The sequence below is a fragment of the Patagioenas fasciata genome, chromosome 2 (assembly GCF_037038585.1).
Source record: "Patagioenas fasciata isolate bPatFas1 chromosome 2, bPatFas1.hap1, whole genome shotgun sequence".
Lineage (NCBI taxonomy): Eukaryota > Metazoa > Chordata > Aves > Columbiformes > Columbidae > Patagioenas > Patagioenas fasciata.
In genome coordinates this window covers 11,109,900-11,127,038 of record NC_092521.1, presented here as the reverse complement: position 1 = coordinate 11,127,038, position 17,139 = coordinate 11,109,900, and the positions used below count along the sequence as shown (strand labels likewise).

The window sequence follows — 17,139 nt, the reverse complement described above, 5'->3', positions numbered from 1 at the left end:
TAACCTTCCTGACTTATTTAAAATTGGGTTAGGAGAGAAATCCTGGCAAGTCATCTTCATGATTGTTCTATTGGTCTTACCATGGAGTGCAAGACAAGCTCAATGGATGAGACTTGAGTGAGCACTCAACACGCTCCCTGCAGCTCTCTCAGGTGGTGTTCATGCCAATTGTTAGGGAGAAATACTGCACCAGATTATTTTCCATCTTCCCTGCCTTTTTACTGGGTGGGAAAGGAACCATATATTTTACTTCTAAATAGATATAATTCTCAAAACATATTCTTCATTGAACCAACTGTAAAATCAGATTGTAGACCAAAAAGAGCTAGTGTAAACTTATCTTTTCTTCCTCCTTCTTTAAGGATACATCCTGTCTCCCAGTTTTTCTATAATTAGCTAAAGACTTCCAAAAAGTATATTTGAGCACAATTTCAAAAAGGCTACACATACATGTTTAAAGAATTGTCATTCAATCAGAAGTATGTTTTGAGAAGAATCAAAAGGCTTTAACCTTTAAAAATAATCACCAGATACAAATATCTCAAACCTCGTTTATGTGATAAGAGAAATTTTCCTTTAAATTCAGATGGAAGCTAAGCTATAAGGTTAGTTCCTTTCACATTGATATTAAAAAAATAGTTACTGAAGATCTTACCAAAAAAAGCCCCGACTTCTCTGTTTACATGGGCAAAATATGTTATGAAATAAATATCAGGACATTTTAATCCAGGATTTCCCATTCCAAGAGTTAAGCTATCAACAATATCGATTCCTTTTTACAGGAACAAAAGCTATCTATGGACAACATATCCTCATGACTTTGTGCAGTTTAAAGAGTCTGGAAAAAGTCTTTTAAAAAGCGCTTTTTCCATGATCCATTTGTATAACTCCCACTAACAGTGATGGGATTTAGGTACATACATACATTAAAAAAAAATAATCACAATGTCCTAGTGTTACACACTAGAGAAAAAAAAAAAAACAGAAAATGAAGTTTGTATGAGGATAAAATAAGTTTCACATGCATTGCTCGTCTGGATTTTGCTGTAGTTTTTGCATAATACTTCTTATTTTGATTGTTTAATGCACAAAGAGTGGGCATTATTAGCAAATATGCCTATATATAGACATTGCAACAGTTTAACTGTGATATTTTGAGAACCACCAAGAATCATCATGGGTTAAAAAAAGCCGGTCACTCCTTTTCAATAAAAAGTATAAGAGCACCACATTGATTAGGCATCGAGTAAAAGTCACCAATGCTTTTCAGATCATCACAAAGGCCACATTTATAATTTTGAAAGCTGCTGAAGACTGCTGTAAGAAATGAAGACAAAAAATGAGGGAGAAGAGCAGACAGGTAAGCACCAGTTGACTGGCAGCAGTTCATGCACAAACATGAAATGCTACAGTGAAGTACAGACTAAAACGTGAAGCTCTGTAGCATTCCAGATTGTGTTGTTAAATAATGCAATCAAGACTTGCCACTTGGATCATCTCGCACTACGCGCATCTCTTGCCTATTTAATTTTTCATTGTGTTTTTTTCCTTACCCTTTCTAGTAAGCAGAGCTCATTCTTCAATGGGGACAGGGAGGCAAAAGAACCCTCCTCCCTCCTCTCAAAACCCAGCATCAAGCAGAACAGATAGTACTACGACCTTCAAGTTTAAAAACGAAAATCATCTTTCTGATACAAATTTAGTGGCCTTCACTGAACAGCTGACTACGCAAGCCATCACCTTCAACATCTCTGTTTGTGTGTCTCATTTAGAATTAATCATTTCTCTGAAGTGTTCCAGGAAACCTAAAGCAATGCTTAACTTGTTGGGGCGGTGGGGCTTTGGGGGATTTTTTTGCTTGTTTTGATTATAACCTACTTATAAATACACATTTCTAAAATCCAGTAGGTACTGCATTATTTGCCTCACATATTAATGGCCTCAAGTTGCACCAGGGGAGGTTTAGATTGGATATTCGGAAGAATTTCTTCATAGAAAGGGTTGTCAGGCATTGGAACAGGTTGCCCAGGGCAGTGGTGGAGTCACCATCCCTGGAGGTGTTTAAAAGGCGTTTAGACGAGGTTCTCTGGGACATGGTTTAGTGCTAGAGTTACGTTAGGTTATGGTTGTACTCGATGATTCTGAGTGTCTTTTCCAGCTGAAACGATTCTATGATTCTATTTCTTTTGGGACGTCGTTCATTTTGGTGCACCTAGCCCTCTACAACAAAAGAAAGCTGTAAACCTGATTTGTCCCAGCTAAGTTCCTCTCCTATCTGTAACTCTTCCGCACCTAGAAAACAGCTCAAATTTAAAAAGTAAACTTACATTATTTTATATTCATGTCACAATATGCTTAAGAATGTATTAGGACAGATTTTAAGGGCACAATATAGAAAATGTTAAAGCTCTAGTGCTAGCTGGCTCAGAGCAATTAGTTTATTTGCTTCTCAGTGCACGTTAGAGCATTTTATTTTGAAAGCCCACCACAGATGGGCTCCTCCTAAGCACTGCTGTGATCTTGCACAGCTGGAGGTGGGATTGCCCCATATCAGGATGTACCTGCAGACTCAAGCTACAGGACTTTCACTGGGGCATCACTAATCGTGGAACTCGTTCCCTGAACGCGGGGTGCATGGAGCAGAAAAGGGACTTTACTTCTCAAGTTAGACCTGACAACTAAGAAAAAGCGACCAGCACTGCCAGGCATCCAAACAGCGGGATGAACGAGGAATACAATTTCAGGAATTCCCCTCTTCCCTTTCCATGGATGTAAGTTCCCGCTATGACTTTATGACAAGGCTTTGCCTTTATCCAGCAATGTTTTCCATAGAAAGAACAGATACAGGGAGCGCACCAAAATGTTCTGAGCTTTATGTTGTTGCCAAGGGAGCCAAACCCCGGTTACTCATGGCAACTTTCTCATTTATAATCCAACAGTAAGAGAAGATCGAGGTCTCTCAAGTAAATAGAGAGTTAATCTTTAAAGACATTTTAAATTTAATCAGAACGTTACTGCACTAGATGCAATATACATTTAGAGTTCAGAAAGCTCACATGGTAACGTATTAAAGACAAGTGAATAGACTTGAAACAATATACAAATGCTGTTATGTGAACTAAATGCTGTGGAAGTGTGACAACATATTGCATGAGGGGAACACACACATTTAGTGACTATTTTAAAAAAAATACTTGGCTAGCCTACAGAACTAGTAGGGAGAGAAATTTGGGGTTAAAAGTTTATACTGCACAGCAAACACTATTTAAACTGAGATTTTTCCCAGGGAAGAAGAACACATCAAGTCATCTGAAACTGGCTGGGCTAAAACTCACGAGCAAGGGAGGGAAAAATCCCAGACTGCTGGAGATGAAATAATTTATTCATCTCTATCATCATCATGATGGAGAATGCTATCATTGTGGCTCCTCTGAAATCCAGCCAAGCCCTTTGGAGGCAATGCGGAATACTTTCAGCGCTAGTTTGAGATCGCCATCTGCAACCCAAAGTACTCTGCGTTTGAGCTACTATTCAAATCAGTCAATTTGGAAAGGATTTGCACTGTGACAGTAATGACACCAAGGTAAAAGTTGGGCTGCAAGTTTCCCACGTTGTAGGTGGTTGGTTTACATTAACAATATTCATATTGTCCTCACAAGGCTGTGTGTTCTCCTCTGTCCATGTTAAAGTGGCACTGCAGAGAATTTAGTAGAATAAGACAACTATTTGCTACAAATAGGTAAGGTGAATGACCAAAGAAAACATAAGCTTAACCAGTGCTAAGGCAAGGAAAATCCAACAGCCCATTATATCATTTATCGGAACATTTTTTTCTATGTATTCTGATAGTCACACAAATCACTGGGATCTTGCACCAAGATATAATAAATATGTGGAAAAAAATCTTAAAGTCTGAAACCTTTCTAAATTTTGTGTTTGTATCCCTATAAAGCTTTACGGACATCACACTTCTTGCTCTTTATGGTATTGTGCAAGAAAACATTTAACCAGCCTGTTCACTCCATAGATAGATATAGATTTAAGAACAAAAGACTCCAAACTGTGTATTATTGGGCCAGGCGTAACACAGAACTGCCAAATTTGTTTTTAATACAGAGCTTACTTGCCCTTCCACACAAAAACACGACATTAAGTATCACAGGATTAAGTGCCAAGTCTTGAAGAAAGATCTTGACTGTGTCAAAGCCAAGATCCTGTCAAGGCGAGCTATCTAAACACAGTAGAAAGAAGCATAGACACACAGTATAGCAGCAGAAACAAACGTAGAACAGGGTCCAAAATGAACAAAGAACAGTCTAACAATTCAGCCATGATATAAGTTGCTTAATTTGACTGCGTATGTAAACATTTCATGGCAGCAACCTGCTTACTCTCATGCCAAATCTTGTTCATGCTCAAAACATGCACTGAAAACAAAATGGATAGCTAAAGAATCACTATTTTTTTTATATAGCAGCAATTTTTATTGAAATTGATTTCAGAATTATGCATCTTGTATCCATCTAACTTGAATTTAATATAGTCCAATTAAAGGGTTTGCAGATTAAGCCAGAGCTTCACAACTCCATTATTCTCCCATATCAGTTCTCCCCACTTCATTAAATCATACCCATTCTGATTATACGTGAGATTCAAACTGACTTTAAACAACAGTTTTGATTTCTGATTTTCGAACACAGTCCTTGATTATCTTCCCTTTATGACTAATTTGCATGACTATCATCTTCAAATAACAATATATTCAGAATAGATAATTGATAAAATCAACAGTACAGGATAAGAGTTTAGAAAAGTTATCACTTTAAACATCATTGAAGCAATAACAATTTCTCCAAGCATTCACTTTCACATTAGAACTTATATAACTAATTGCTATTGCTTCATCAGACAGAACTGAAAAACAATTTGGGGAAGAAAAGAAGATATAGTGAATTTTAAATTATCCATATCACAACACATCAGCAATTTTTTGTTGTTTTTCCATTGTACTTTATTACAGGGTCAAAATGCACTTGAACGTTAGTATTATTTTATGCTTGCTGATGTGCAGCTAGATAAAGCAACAGTATATCCCAAAATAAAGTAATTAAACATGCAGGGCAGCAGCCAACACCACTTACCTGCCATTCTTTGGCTACATTATAGCAAGCAACAAAAAGTAAAAGCAAGAAATAGTAACAATATGTGAACCTTACAGAAGGCTTGGCATTGATCAGACAAGTTATACATGTTTTCTTTTCAAAAGCAATTTCTTCTCTATACTCTTAGCCCCCCTTTTAAGGAAGGATGAGGTTAACTGTCAAATTTCAATGCCAAATCAAATAAGGTTCACATATACACCTTTAATGCGATGATGTTGGAGAGCTATGAATAGCTGTTGTGAGCCAATCTGTATATGCAGCATTATTCAGTATGCAGGGGCACACTAGAAGAAAAGTGATTCATGTTCCATTCTTTCAGGTGCATGTATCTCCTTGTAATTTCAGTATGTCTTCAAATAATTCAAATTATTTTTAAAGTTTTGATTAAAAGCAAACAATCTTGGTTTACAACAAGAACCATATCAGATTCCAACGGTAAAATATAATTTGAAAGCCCTCGCTGAAATAAAGATTCTCCACTTTAGAAATGGAGGTTGTTTTAAAACAAATTATTGCTTTCTACAAAAATCTGCTGAACAATTATCCATAGCTCAGGCGCGCAAAGCTGTTAGAAGGGTGGCAAAGTGAAAACACACATTTAGTACATGACAAATGCAGTCTACTGCAGGCAAAGAGTAATAGAGATATAAAAATCATCTTCTCACTTTCAAAATCAAGGAAAAAATTTGGCCCCTGCTCAAGGTCTGTGCATGTCAAAACTTTTAGAAGGTTCCCCATGTTAAGGTACCTGCCAAGACAAGAATGAGAGAAAAGAAAATTGTCTTTTTATAAGAAGGAACAGCCCAAATACGGTTGATTGAAGCAGTGGGGGAAAGAAGACCAGAGAGTTCCATCAGGCACGAACCCGTCCTTCGGGTTGTCACCCTGAGGGGTGGGGGACACCCCCACGTCGAGGGCATCCAGCTGGTGGTCCCAAAGATGCAATGCAGCTTGCCTGGAAGAACTGACAACGTCACCAGCATCTTCAGGGTTGTCCCTTTGAGAAAGGGGCAGTACTCCAGGTGAAGGCATCGCCAGGGACCAGTTCTGCCCCGGCACCCCCAGCACCAGTCCTGAGCAGGAGCACCACGTTGAGAGCCGAGTACCACATCTGCAAACATTGCCATGGTAGCCATGCTACGGATTTTTACCCGATGGGACAACAGAAAGAAAGAGCTTTCATTTTCTCAGCCCTTATAATTTTGTCAGAAAGCCATTCTAGAAACAGAAAATATCATTTCAGTGTGCAGAAAATGCTAACACAAGTATGCCACAGCTCTTTTACGCAAGTTGCCTAAAGCATTCGTGAAGCTCAGGTAACTCCAGACTTCTGGATGTAAGTAATGCACATTAACTGCACCATGAATGACCAAACCAGGATCAGGAACGATTTAGTACTCACTCTTGTATAGGATTACAGTGAACAGCTGCTCAGCCCAGATTACTAAGGCATACTGACAGAATTTTTTCGGTTTATGATTACTTGATTTGCAGGCAGATGGACAGACATCACTGACCACAGAGACCCAAAACAACTGAGCACAAGGAAAAGAAAATTTACACAGTAGCATGATGGTGGCTTGGCGCCTATTGGCGAAAAGAAAAAAAAATAAAAGAAAAAAGAATGGAAAAAAACACATGCAACTCTTTTTTTTCCAAATCATAGATTTGCAACAGAGTCCCCTAGCCTTCACTGCAGCAGCTATAAGCAACCCTACTGTTACCATTTTAAACGCGCCAGCTGTGAAGGGCCGAGAGACTTACTTTCAAAATCCAAGAAAAAATGTGCTGCATTGTGGTCTATGTCCCTGGTTAGCACCTTAATGAGATTACCCATGCCAGCAAACCTAAAAATAAAAATGGCAAAATAATTTAGTTCCAGTAACTGTTTCCTACTTTGAGTACACGCCTGGGGCTCAGCAGAGCAGGGCTCCCATTGGGTTTTGCACGCTGGGTCCATCACCTTCTGGTGGGAAGTAGAAAACACGCACTTACAGCGCATTCCCATTCTTCTCAGGGAGGAGTGATTATCAAAAAAATTAAGAGTTATAGCTTCAACAAAAATAAAGACCTGAATTACTGGCTCTTTATCATCCTTGTTTAATACATCTGAATAATTATGTGACTTATGATGACTGAGCAATTGTTTGGCATAACTGCAGCAGCATAGAGTCAAAGCCATTTGCTCAGGACAAAAGGAACCTCAAATGCAACTGGTGTCATCATAAGCTTGATTTTTGCTGTCTCTCCATAATCCAAAACAAATTTCAAAAGCCTCTTAGTAGTAGTCATCTGTGGCCAATGAACACTTTTCCCCATTAAATCACGTAAAGTGACGAGTTAAATGTGATAGACTTTTCCAAACCCAGGAGATAATTAAGTTTCAACAGTTCTTCTTATGTTTGCTGTCACATCCCAGCTAAAAGAAATGAGAAGCAGAAGAAAAATTATAGTCATTAGATTAATCCAGGTCAGATAAATAAACAGTTGCAAACATTATTGTTTCAGAAACCAATACCTTCAGTAGGACTATGAAAACTGCATTTCGTAACAGGGCAGCCTTTCCAAGGACTGGAAAGGCTGAAAACATACGTAAGAATCATTGCCCTAGAATATCAGGAGTTCAGAGTGCTGCTGCAAGATAAGCACAAGATACTACCCAAAAATCTGACTGCAAATTATTTAAGAATAAGCCATCAACAGTCTGAAATGTGGATTCAAGCATAAGATCTAAAAATCAATTTCAAGTTAGTGTAACTCTACTAAATTACTAGCGTTTGCCCTTTTTTTTCCCGATTTTTACTTTTATTGAAGACTGATGCTTACTTGGAGGGAAGCAGTGTGACAGTAAGAGTTATTAATTTATTAGGAATCAAGAAAACTGAAGCAACGTGAAATTAAACCAAATTGTCTGGCAAAACAGATTTTCAGAAACTGTGTTGCCAGATTTCTTGAGTTCCATAAGAAAAATGCAACTGGTGTGTTAGCGAAAAGCAAACTAAGAAGAGCACACAATTTACTTTTCAGGATCCACAAGATTCAGCAATAAATCACTCAATCAACAAAAGCTAAAGAAGGAAGTGGGAATTAACACCAGATTGCTGAAAATTACTCAGTGTTTGCTCCAATAACTAGTTACATTAGTCATTGCTCCAGCAACTTCTACAGAGCCACCAAAAGTTAAAATTCTAGATTTTTAGAAAGCAACTTTGAGTGTAACCCAACTGATGACAGTGGTTCTGCACAGAGAAGCTCATCACTAGGTGTACACTTGCTTTTCTGCACATTCAACTTTCTCCTTGGAACACCAGAAAGTCTTGTTTCCTAAGCATTTGAACTTAGTTTTCTGGAGAGCTGGATCAGATTTCCAAGCCTGCAAAAACCACCCATTATTCAAGGAAGTTTTAAATTAAGGTATCCAGTTTAGAGATTTAACTTAAAAATTTATCTATCAAAATGCCTTTTTTTTTTTTTTAAAGAGGCAGCTTTTCCAGAGCTTTCTATTCCACAGTTTAGCGAACTCTTCAAATGCTACAGATGCACCCATGCTGTGTAAACAAGCAACATCAGAATGCAAAGCAAACATTTTCCAGCATCTCGCAAGCAAGTTCTGTAACACAGGGCTGGAAAAGCCACCCAGTCCAGTCCCCAACAACAAGGACATTCGTAACCTGGAAAAAGCTCAAATACACAGGCATTCTTAAATATTTTCAACCAAGGCAATAAAAAGCCAAAAGCACAAGCTGCCTAAAGCTGATTGAGTCTGTAGATTCAGATTTAAAAACCAAACCTCAATCTCAGAACAGCGTACTACATGTTTCAATTCCAGTGTTAAGAAGCAAGCAGCGAATACACAGCAGTGAATGGTGTTTACTGCCTAAAGAGAACTCCAGCTACACCTACAATTACTGCCGTGCTTGGGCTCTTCAGCTGCACCATTCCCTCCGCCTCCAAAATATTTTCAGTACCTCAAGTAAATGTCTCTGTGTAGGTTTTCCCTTTGATATTAACCTCTCTCCTAAGAGTTTACAGGCTCATGCATGTGGTTTAAATATTGAAGAACATTACTCCTGCAGGTCAGAGTAAGGGCTTGTGTACAGGGTTGGAGTGTTTTGAAGGTAAGTTCACAGAACAGCACAGAGTCGGGGCAGAGCAGATGGTTCAGCTGAATCCCTACCACTTCCTAAACTGAGTAAAGGGTCGGGGGCTCAGGTTTGCAACACCAATACCTTCATTGAGACCTTCACCCTTCAAAGTTTGCCAGTAAGACTACACGGTTTCTTTTCTGGGAGCGAGTTTAACAAATAGGGAAGCACAAGAAGAGGTTTGGGAGTACAGTGGAACAGCAGATATGAAACAAACTCAGGCAGAAGATGCAACTGACCTCACAGTAACAGTTGAGTGAACAGCCTCCCTGAGAGAACAAGAGGAATTGAAGATGATCAGAATGGATTAATTCAACTATGACAGCAACAAGATGAAAACACATGATATAGGGATACATTTCAATTTACACGAATACAAAGCTGCATGAACACTTGTTCATTACAGACCTCTTCCCTTGTGCATTCAGCACACTGAAAAAATCTCAAACTTTTGTCATGTCATAGTTTCACACACTAGGACACCTGATCACATTTGCTTTCTTAGCAGTAAAGCATTCATCGCATATTGAGCTTTCACGGAGTGAATGGAAATCTAGAAGACGCTGGGCAAACACAGTGCTTTTGAAACTTGTACCAAGATGAACTTTAACAGTTATTCAATAATATAAATTATTCCTTAATATCAGAAGATTTGTTGCAAGAACTGCAAAATAGACCATTTCTACAAGTTCGTAATCCAAAAATTAGACTTCAAGAAGCTAGAGAAGAGCTTAAAAACTAAATTTAGACCGAAGTTGAGACGATATAATTGATGTAGCATTTCTTGAGAGGACACTTTATCTCCCCTCAGCATTCAAGGTAATGAATGCAAAATCCAACACATGGGAATTTACTCTTCTGGCAAGTCTAAGCACTAGTTTCTTGAGCTATCTCATGACCTTCTGGGAACAAGACCGTGGTGTCACTGTGTGGAACCCGCCGGATGCACGGAAGCAGCTGCAGGTCAACACGCCATGGCTCACATTAGATGGCTCTACACTGCTGTACATTATTTTGCCTCAAAGGTAGAGTTAAGCAGCAAGAAGAGTTGAGCTGCTGCACTCAGGTAGAACCCTACAGAAGGAAAAATGAACACTGATATTTCCGCGAGGTGGCTATGTCAGCAGAACACCTGATCAATCTAGAGTAAAGCTGCCTAGATTATAGATGCATCAGACTCCTGACAGATCCAGATTAATTAAAGAGTCCTGTTTTGTTCAAAGTGGCTTGACATTTGCATTTCTACTGGGCCCACACCACATGAAAGAAGGTCCACTACTGGCTCTAATATAAAAAATGATGACAATCTGCACACAGTAAAAGAAACAGTCTACAAAACCAGCCATTACAGGTGTCTTCAGGGACCTCTACTGCTATTTGATGCCCTATAAAAGCATCACCAGCACGGATGACTTTGGTAGTTCTATAAATACCTTGGTAAATCACTCCCATGGTGTGTCCAGTCAGTACTGATTTACCAAGCACTCTTCCAATTTCCAAGTCCACAACTTCAGCTAAAGTAAGTAGAATTACTGGTTGCAGTTAACCAGATGCTGGGCTATCATTGTCTAGTCAAGGACAACTTCCAGCACTAACTGCATCCAAGTGGGCCACATCAGTCAGCCCCAACTCAAGAAAGATTTGAGCCTGTATGAAGACCAAAGCCAACAGCAAAAACTAATACTGACTGAGTTTTATATCCTGCAGCTGGGTTCTGTCTCAGAGCCAAACAGCTGACTTAAAACACTGACTGGAGGTGACTTTTGTGGGTGCTAACACACATTTTCACCCACAACTGTTTCAGCACAACTGGAATGAAATCCACACCAAAGGTGTAATCCTTACCAAGGAGAATTTTGCATATTGTAATCACCAACATAAAAATATTAATCCTGACCAGTCGTAAGTACAGTTTAGGTCACTATCTATTTGTTCTTCCACAGCTTCAGATTGTCAACCTCTGTCCAATTCTATTTAGTATTCTCATTCAGAATATAGTACATTTCAACACTTGCAAACTGTTTTTTCTCCCAGGGGTCTTATTGATTTTTAAGATTTTATAGTGCAGTGTCCAGAGGTAACTCATTAGTTAAACCAACAGTGTAAGATTCAGTAAAAGCACACTTAAAACCACTGAAATCTTCTCGTCATGAATCCAACAGCAGAAAACCAGAGCAGAAAAAAACCCCACTAGTATCTGTCCAAAAACTGAGTGTCCCTGTGAAGCTGCCCAGAATCCCTCCCGGCGTTCTCCGCACTCAGCACAACACTCCAGCCACGTGGAGCAGGTTATGGGAAATCACAGCGTGAGCCAAGAACATGGTTTAAACTTGACCTACTTGCGGAGGAAGACATACGGAATGCCACATTTCATTACAATGATTTGGCCCATTACAGCCTTATGGGGTTGTATGATGTTGCGTGTAGTGTCATGATCAGACAAGCGGAAAGCAAAGGCATATTTTCAAAACAAGCCTTGCACGCATGCCCTTCATGCTGAAAACATCCCTGACGCGTTTCAGGATTCTTTTTTTTCCCCCAGCCAAGCCCAGGGGAAATTTAATAGAAATACATGATGCAACTGAATTCAGCTGAGGGCTAGAGAAATTTCCCTCTCTCACACCTGAAAGAAAAACTGTACATTAGCAAGGACGTTGCTTGCAACTGGTCAGAGGCTGAAAAACTTACTCTTGTTAATGGTAAAATACTACAAAGGCATTTATAAGTGACATTTTACATTTTGCTTTGTTCTACTGGAAGAACAGTATGCTAAATAAATAAACCCGCCAGTTAAATAGATGAAAAGAATGTGTTTCTGACCATTGAAGAATTCTGGCTTCAAAAAACCAATCTTTTGGAAAACCATACACTATTCCCAAGATTACTTTTAATGAAGCTTCAGACTGAAGAGGAACATCCAGAGCATGAAAACTGTACTCCACAAAAACCTCATAGCAATGCCCTGGTGTCTGAAGGAAGAAGTGAAGCACAACACTATATGGAAAGCATATCTAATAAAGAGCAAATATTTTCTTCCAGGGATTGAGTTTGAAGTTTTCAGTTGGTGACACACGTGTGGCATAAACCTCCAATTCAGAGATATCATGGTAAAATAGTAAGTGAAAAACAATTATAATATTAAAAGACTATAAAGTATAACACTTTATGTTACAACAGTTACAGTGTCACTACATAAATAAAAACCTAGCTGGATGACTCCCTATACTGTTTTTCTAGAATGATAATCCTATCAGCCTGGCAATTGTTTCAAGGCTTACTGAACATTTTCTGCCTATAGCATTTAGCCATGAACAGGGAGGGGAAAAAAAGAGACATTAAATAGCTGGCTGCCCACATGAGCTGAATCCCAGTCAGCCCTTAGCAACACACAGCATCACAGGACAGAGAACCTATAGGACTGAGCACCGTTTTCTCTCCCAAGGAAGCATTCGAGCTTCGCAGGCACTGAGAATATATCCGCCCTCAACCTTACAAGCCATGGAGTGCTGCAGAGATGGAAACAGGCTTGTCAACTACACTGCAGGAATCACTATTTCAGAAGATCCTAACGTTTTCCTTGGATTCAAACATGTTTTTCCAAGTCTCTTGTCCATTTATTTATCTTCTGAATAGTGCTGGAGGAGCACAGATGCGCTCTGACACATTCTAATTCCAACTATTGGTATTAGTGGTGTTTAATAAGGATCTATCATTAAACAAAATCCCAAGTTAAAAAAAACCCACATTGCCCAGACACAAAATAATTATTGAGGTAACAGCAAACAAAAACAACAACAACAAAAAGTAGTTATTCAGTCTGGAAAACAATGGAAAGTATCAGCTTTAGATTTAGGAAGAAGAAGCTTAATGCTACTAGCTTAAAACAAGTTAGATTTTGGATAAGCCAGTCTCATTTTCAGGATTCATCATAGATACAGTAAATTTATTAATATTAAACCTATCCATTCAGATACTGACATCTGACTGCTGAACCAAACACAGATATGAAATGCAACACCGGTCGCCAGGTCTGCATAAAACACACAGTTTCATTCACTGCTGGACAACTTCTAGCAAACGTAAGATCTCATCAGTTTTTCTGTACAGGTTTATGACATAGTTCACAGTCTAAACCTACGCAGGTATCTGTGTGGTGCTTTCTGCTCCTGACACCTAGTGGTCACTGTTCCAATAACCACTAATTGCCAGTCAACTATAATACAAAGAATAAATGAGATATACACACACACACACACATATATATATAAAAAGAGAAAAAAACAATCATGAAAACACCACCAAAAAAACCCCACAAAACAAACATACACACCCCCCCGCCCCCCCTCATCCCCAAACCACACACACCAAACTCAGCTGAATTCCTGGGGCTTCGATCATCAATACCTTACCTGAATAGTGAAAACACATTTACCCTGCCAGATAGAAAATGTTTGTGTACAGGAAAGTAGGTATTCAGGCTACTTAAAAGCTGCTGAAAGCTGCCTCTGATGTTGGTCCTCTTGGCTAAACTGACTTTGATACAATAAACTGTTCTAGTTGAAGCTGAAGTTACATTTTTTTTTGAGATCACACATCATCAATAAAGTCTGCTTTCTGAACAAAACCAAATTCAAAGCTCGTCCTATCAGGAAAATGGAGGCAAGCCAAGGAAAACAGTCTAGTGAAGAAAGTCTCACATTCCTCAAAACCAGAATTGTGAAGTCCGGTCAGGTCAGTGTTTATTCAGTTCATTTTTCCACTTAGAGGAAACCAAGAGAAAGACACTGAGGAATCCACAGTTGCTTTAGAAGACGGACTCTTAAAGCCTTGTTAATTTGGGAATATTTTAGTAGCACAGCTGACACTGAATAACTTATTGACGAGCTACAATAAAATATCTAAGTGTGCCCACACAAGTCTGGAATAAACCCCAATTATTTTAGAAACAGAACTTGTATTGAAAAGCGAGAGACTCCACTCCAGAAATCTGCTCTAATTTACCCTCCAACGAGTAACCACACACGTCTTCCAAGAGTGAATGTGGGGCTAAAAAAAAATAACTGTATATACGAGCTCAATGTGCTTTCTAGCTTAATTCTGCATAATGCTCGTTTTTTTAATTCAATTACATTGCAACCATCAGGAGGAAAGAAATAAAAAATAAAAAGAACAAACCACACACAACTACTCAGGGACGCTTACATTCAAATGCAATTTCCCCTTCGCTGTCTCCTTTAGTGTGAAATCTGAAAAGCCCTTTGCAGTGCTGTAACTCCTCCAACAGAGGTCACCACCTCACAGCTCCATCTCCCACAGAAAATGCAGCTTGGAACAAACGTGTTCGACAACCTGAGCGCCAGCAGTTTCCTTCCAGCCCAAATACTGCGTTTGGTCCACGATACTGTGACATTATCACGGAAACAGCGGTTGATCTTGAAGTCTGTCTCTTGTCAAAGTAAGATGAGAATATTCTTATTTTTATCAGGTACATAAAGATGAAAAGAAAGCATTTAACAAGAGATGCGGTAGATTTACAAATTGCTTTTTATTTCCTTTTACAAAAAAGTTAATACTCCACAAAAGATGGTATGTCTATTAAAACTCCGCTATATTACCACATTACCAGGAAAGTTTCATATTGCAGCCGTCAGCCTGTAATTTAACAGCTGTGAACCCTGTCTCCAAAAAAACCCACAAAAGAACCCAAAAATAATTTGTATGAGTCCTCCTCCTACCAGCCCTTCAGAAAACAAACCAAAACAACAAAAAGCCTGCGAGTTTTACTTAAGTGCTAGAAAAAAGAATAATTTCGATCCCTAACTTCGCAATAGTGTCTATCTAGCCCAACTGACCTGCCACCTTTTAGTTGGCATTTCAGTTGTGAAAAAGCCCGCCTCTTCAAGCCTTGTTTTATTTGGAAATGCGTTTTCTTTCAAAACAGGTGAACTCCTACCTATAAGAATCAAGCTCACATCCGTGTCAGTGCTCAAGCTGGAGGAGGGTGCACTGAGGCTCTGCGAAACAACCTTGGTAATGCTGCCACCTAATGTACTAGGACAAGGGGAACAATCATCTGCATTGCTCTTTAATAATCAAATGAAATGTTTTCTCTTAGTTTGGTTCCAAAATGTTGCATCCCTTCAGTGCCTTGGCTTGCAAATCCTACACCAACAACATTGTGACGAATCACCTAGTCATCAAGTTGGTGGATATAAATATCCATTTACATATTCTATCTCAAGAGACTTCTTTATTTTTGGAATATCACAATACTAAATGACAAACCCTGTGTGTACAAACTGGACACTGACTGTCCCTCTGAGAATCCAGTTCAGCGACACGGCAGCTCTGAACTCCCAAGCGGGAAGGGAAGTCCCATGGCCTTACAAATCATGTAGCTGGAAGGGCAGATTTCTGTATTTCGGGACAGTTTTAGGATTATTCTGTGGCACCACCTGTTTCTGAGACACTAGTCAGACAAAGTGTGCTTGCAGAATACAGAAGGCTAATGAAACACATTAAGTTACTGATGGCACAACAGAAGATGACTGGTGGAATGATCCTCCTTCCCATCCCATCTGTTTTCAGCAACAGTCACAAAGCAGACACGCATTAGGCAGCATGGAGGGTGAGCGAGGATAAAATTGGTCTCTACATGGTTGTTTGCTTCTTTGAAGTTTCTTGAGAGACTTCTTGCAAGATCAAGGTTCTACAGCCATCTTTGTTATTTCAAGTTATTTCTTCAGTTAGCGTCATGAGTCAAGAACCAGCTACTTCTATTGAGTCTGAATAGTTTTTCTTGTTAGAAAGCAAGTGGAAAAGAAACCAAAAACAAACAAAAAAAAACCCAACCCAGACCACATTCGTCTAGATTCCTCTAGGTGTGCTAAATATAATCACTTTATTTAATTTTCCATCCCTGCTAACATACCTCCAATTTTACTTTAATCTTGAAATTGAATTAAAGGTGTCCCGTAAGTGTAAGATATCATAAGACGATTTACTTTCATCCCCTATTGGAAATATGGAGGGACATATGCTATTCTCCAATGATAGTATATAGCCCACAATCCATTAAGATCATCTTCTCTCAGAAGGAGTTTGCAGCAATTCTTGGGGAAAACCAGGTACATATGCAAAACAGAAAGCCATTACAGTATAATGAATACATTTAATAATCACATCTGGCTCCGAAAAATATCTGACCTGGAAATACTTACTAGAACCACTACCATTCCATGCTCTCCCTGTTTCTGCTCTTCCCTAGGCATCTGTTCACATTTGAAGGTTCAGGTTTCATCGGCTGTTAAGCTTTTTTCAAGTTTTAACCTCATTCAGAAAGCGACATTCAGTTAAGTTTGTCCTATTCTTTGAAGCTTAACCAAAGACTTTAATCATCTCCAGATCTTTACTCTTGCTGGCTTACTGGTGCTTTCCTGTTCAAAGTGTTGCTTGGGTCAGGCTTTGCCAGTCCCATCAATCCCTTCACACTGGTGTTTCCCAGCTGTTTTAAGATCCTGTTAACCATTTGGCAGCTACTTTGTCTCATAATAGCTGGAGAAAGTGAAAGTATCAACATTCAGACACCTGAACTTCAGCACTGCTGAGTTGGACAACATTACTTTGGTTTATAAACATTTTTCCTTCAATAACAGAAATACTATTGATTCATGTAATTTTAAAAGAAAACAGAAGTATCTTGCCATGTGCTGTAGCTGTTCACTGGACTTTTTCTGTCCTTCTGCAGGCAGTACCATTTCCAGCAACACCCCTTGAGCTGCACTAGCTTTTCTGGATAACTCTCACCTTCTTGAGGAGAAGCAGCACTGTTC

General features: G+C 39.1%; 1 protein-coding gene across 7 annotated transcripts in view; it reads right to left on the bottom strand.

Moving 5' to 3' along the window:
- CYRIB (CYFIP related Rac1 interactor B) overlaps positions 1–17,139 on the bottom strand; it is a 99,916-nt gene that overhangs the window by 12,113 nt on the left and 70,664 nt on the right. For 4 of the 7 annotated variants that reach the window (XM_065831435.2, XM_065831432.2, XM_071803792.1 and 1 more), the window contains one exon: positions 5,828–5,910. In XM_065831435.2, coding sequence (XP_065687507.1) covers positions 5,828–5,900 — 73 coding nt within the window. In that variant the 5' untranslated portion in view covers positions 5,901–5,910. Of the gene's footprint in view, positions 1–5,827; positions 5,911–6,926; positions 7,010–9,546; positions 9,577–17,139 lie in introns of those variants that run through there. The other 3 variants (XM_065831433.2, XM_065831434.2, XM_071803793.1) reach the window with 3 other exon arrangements.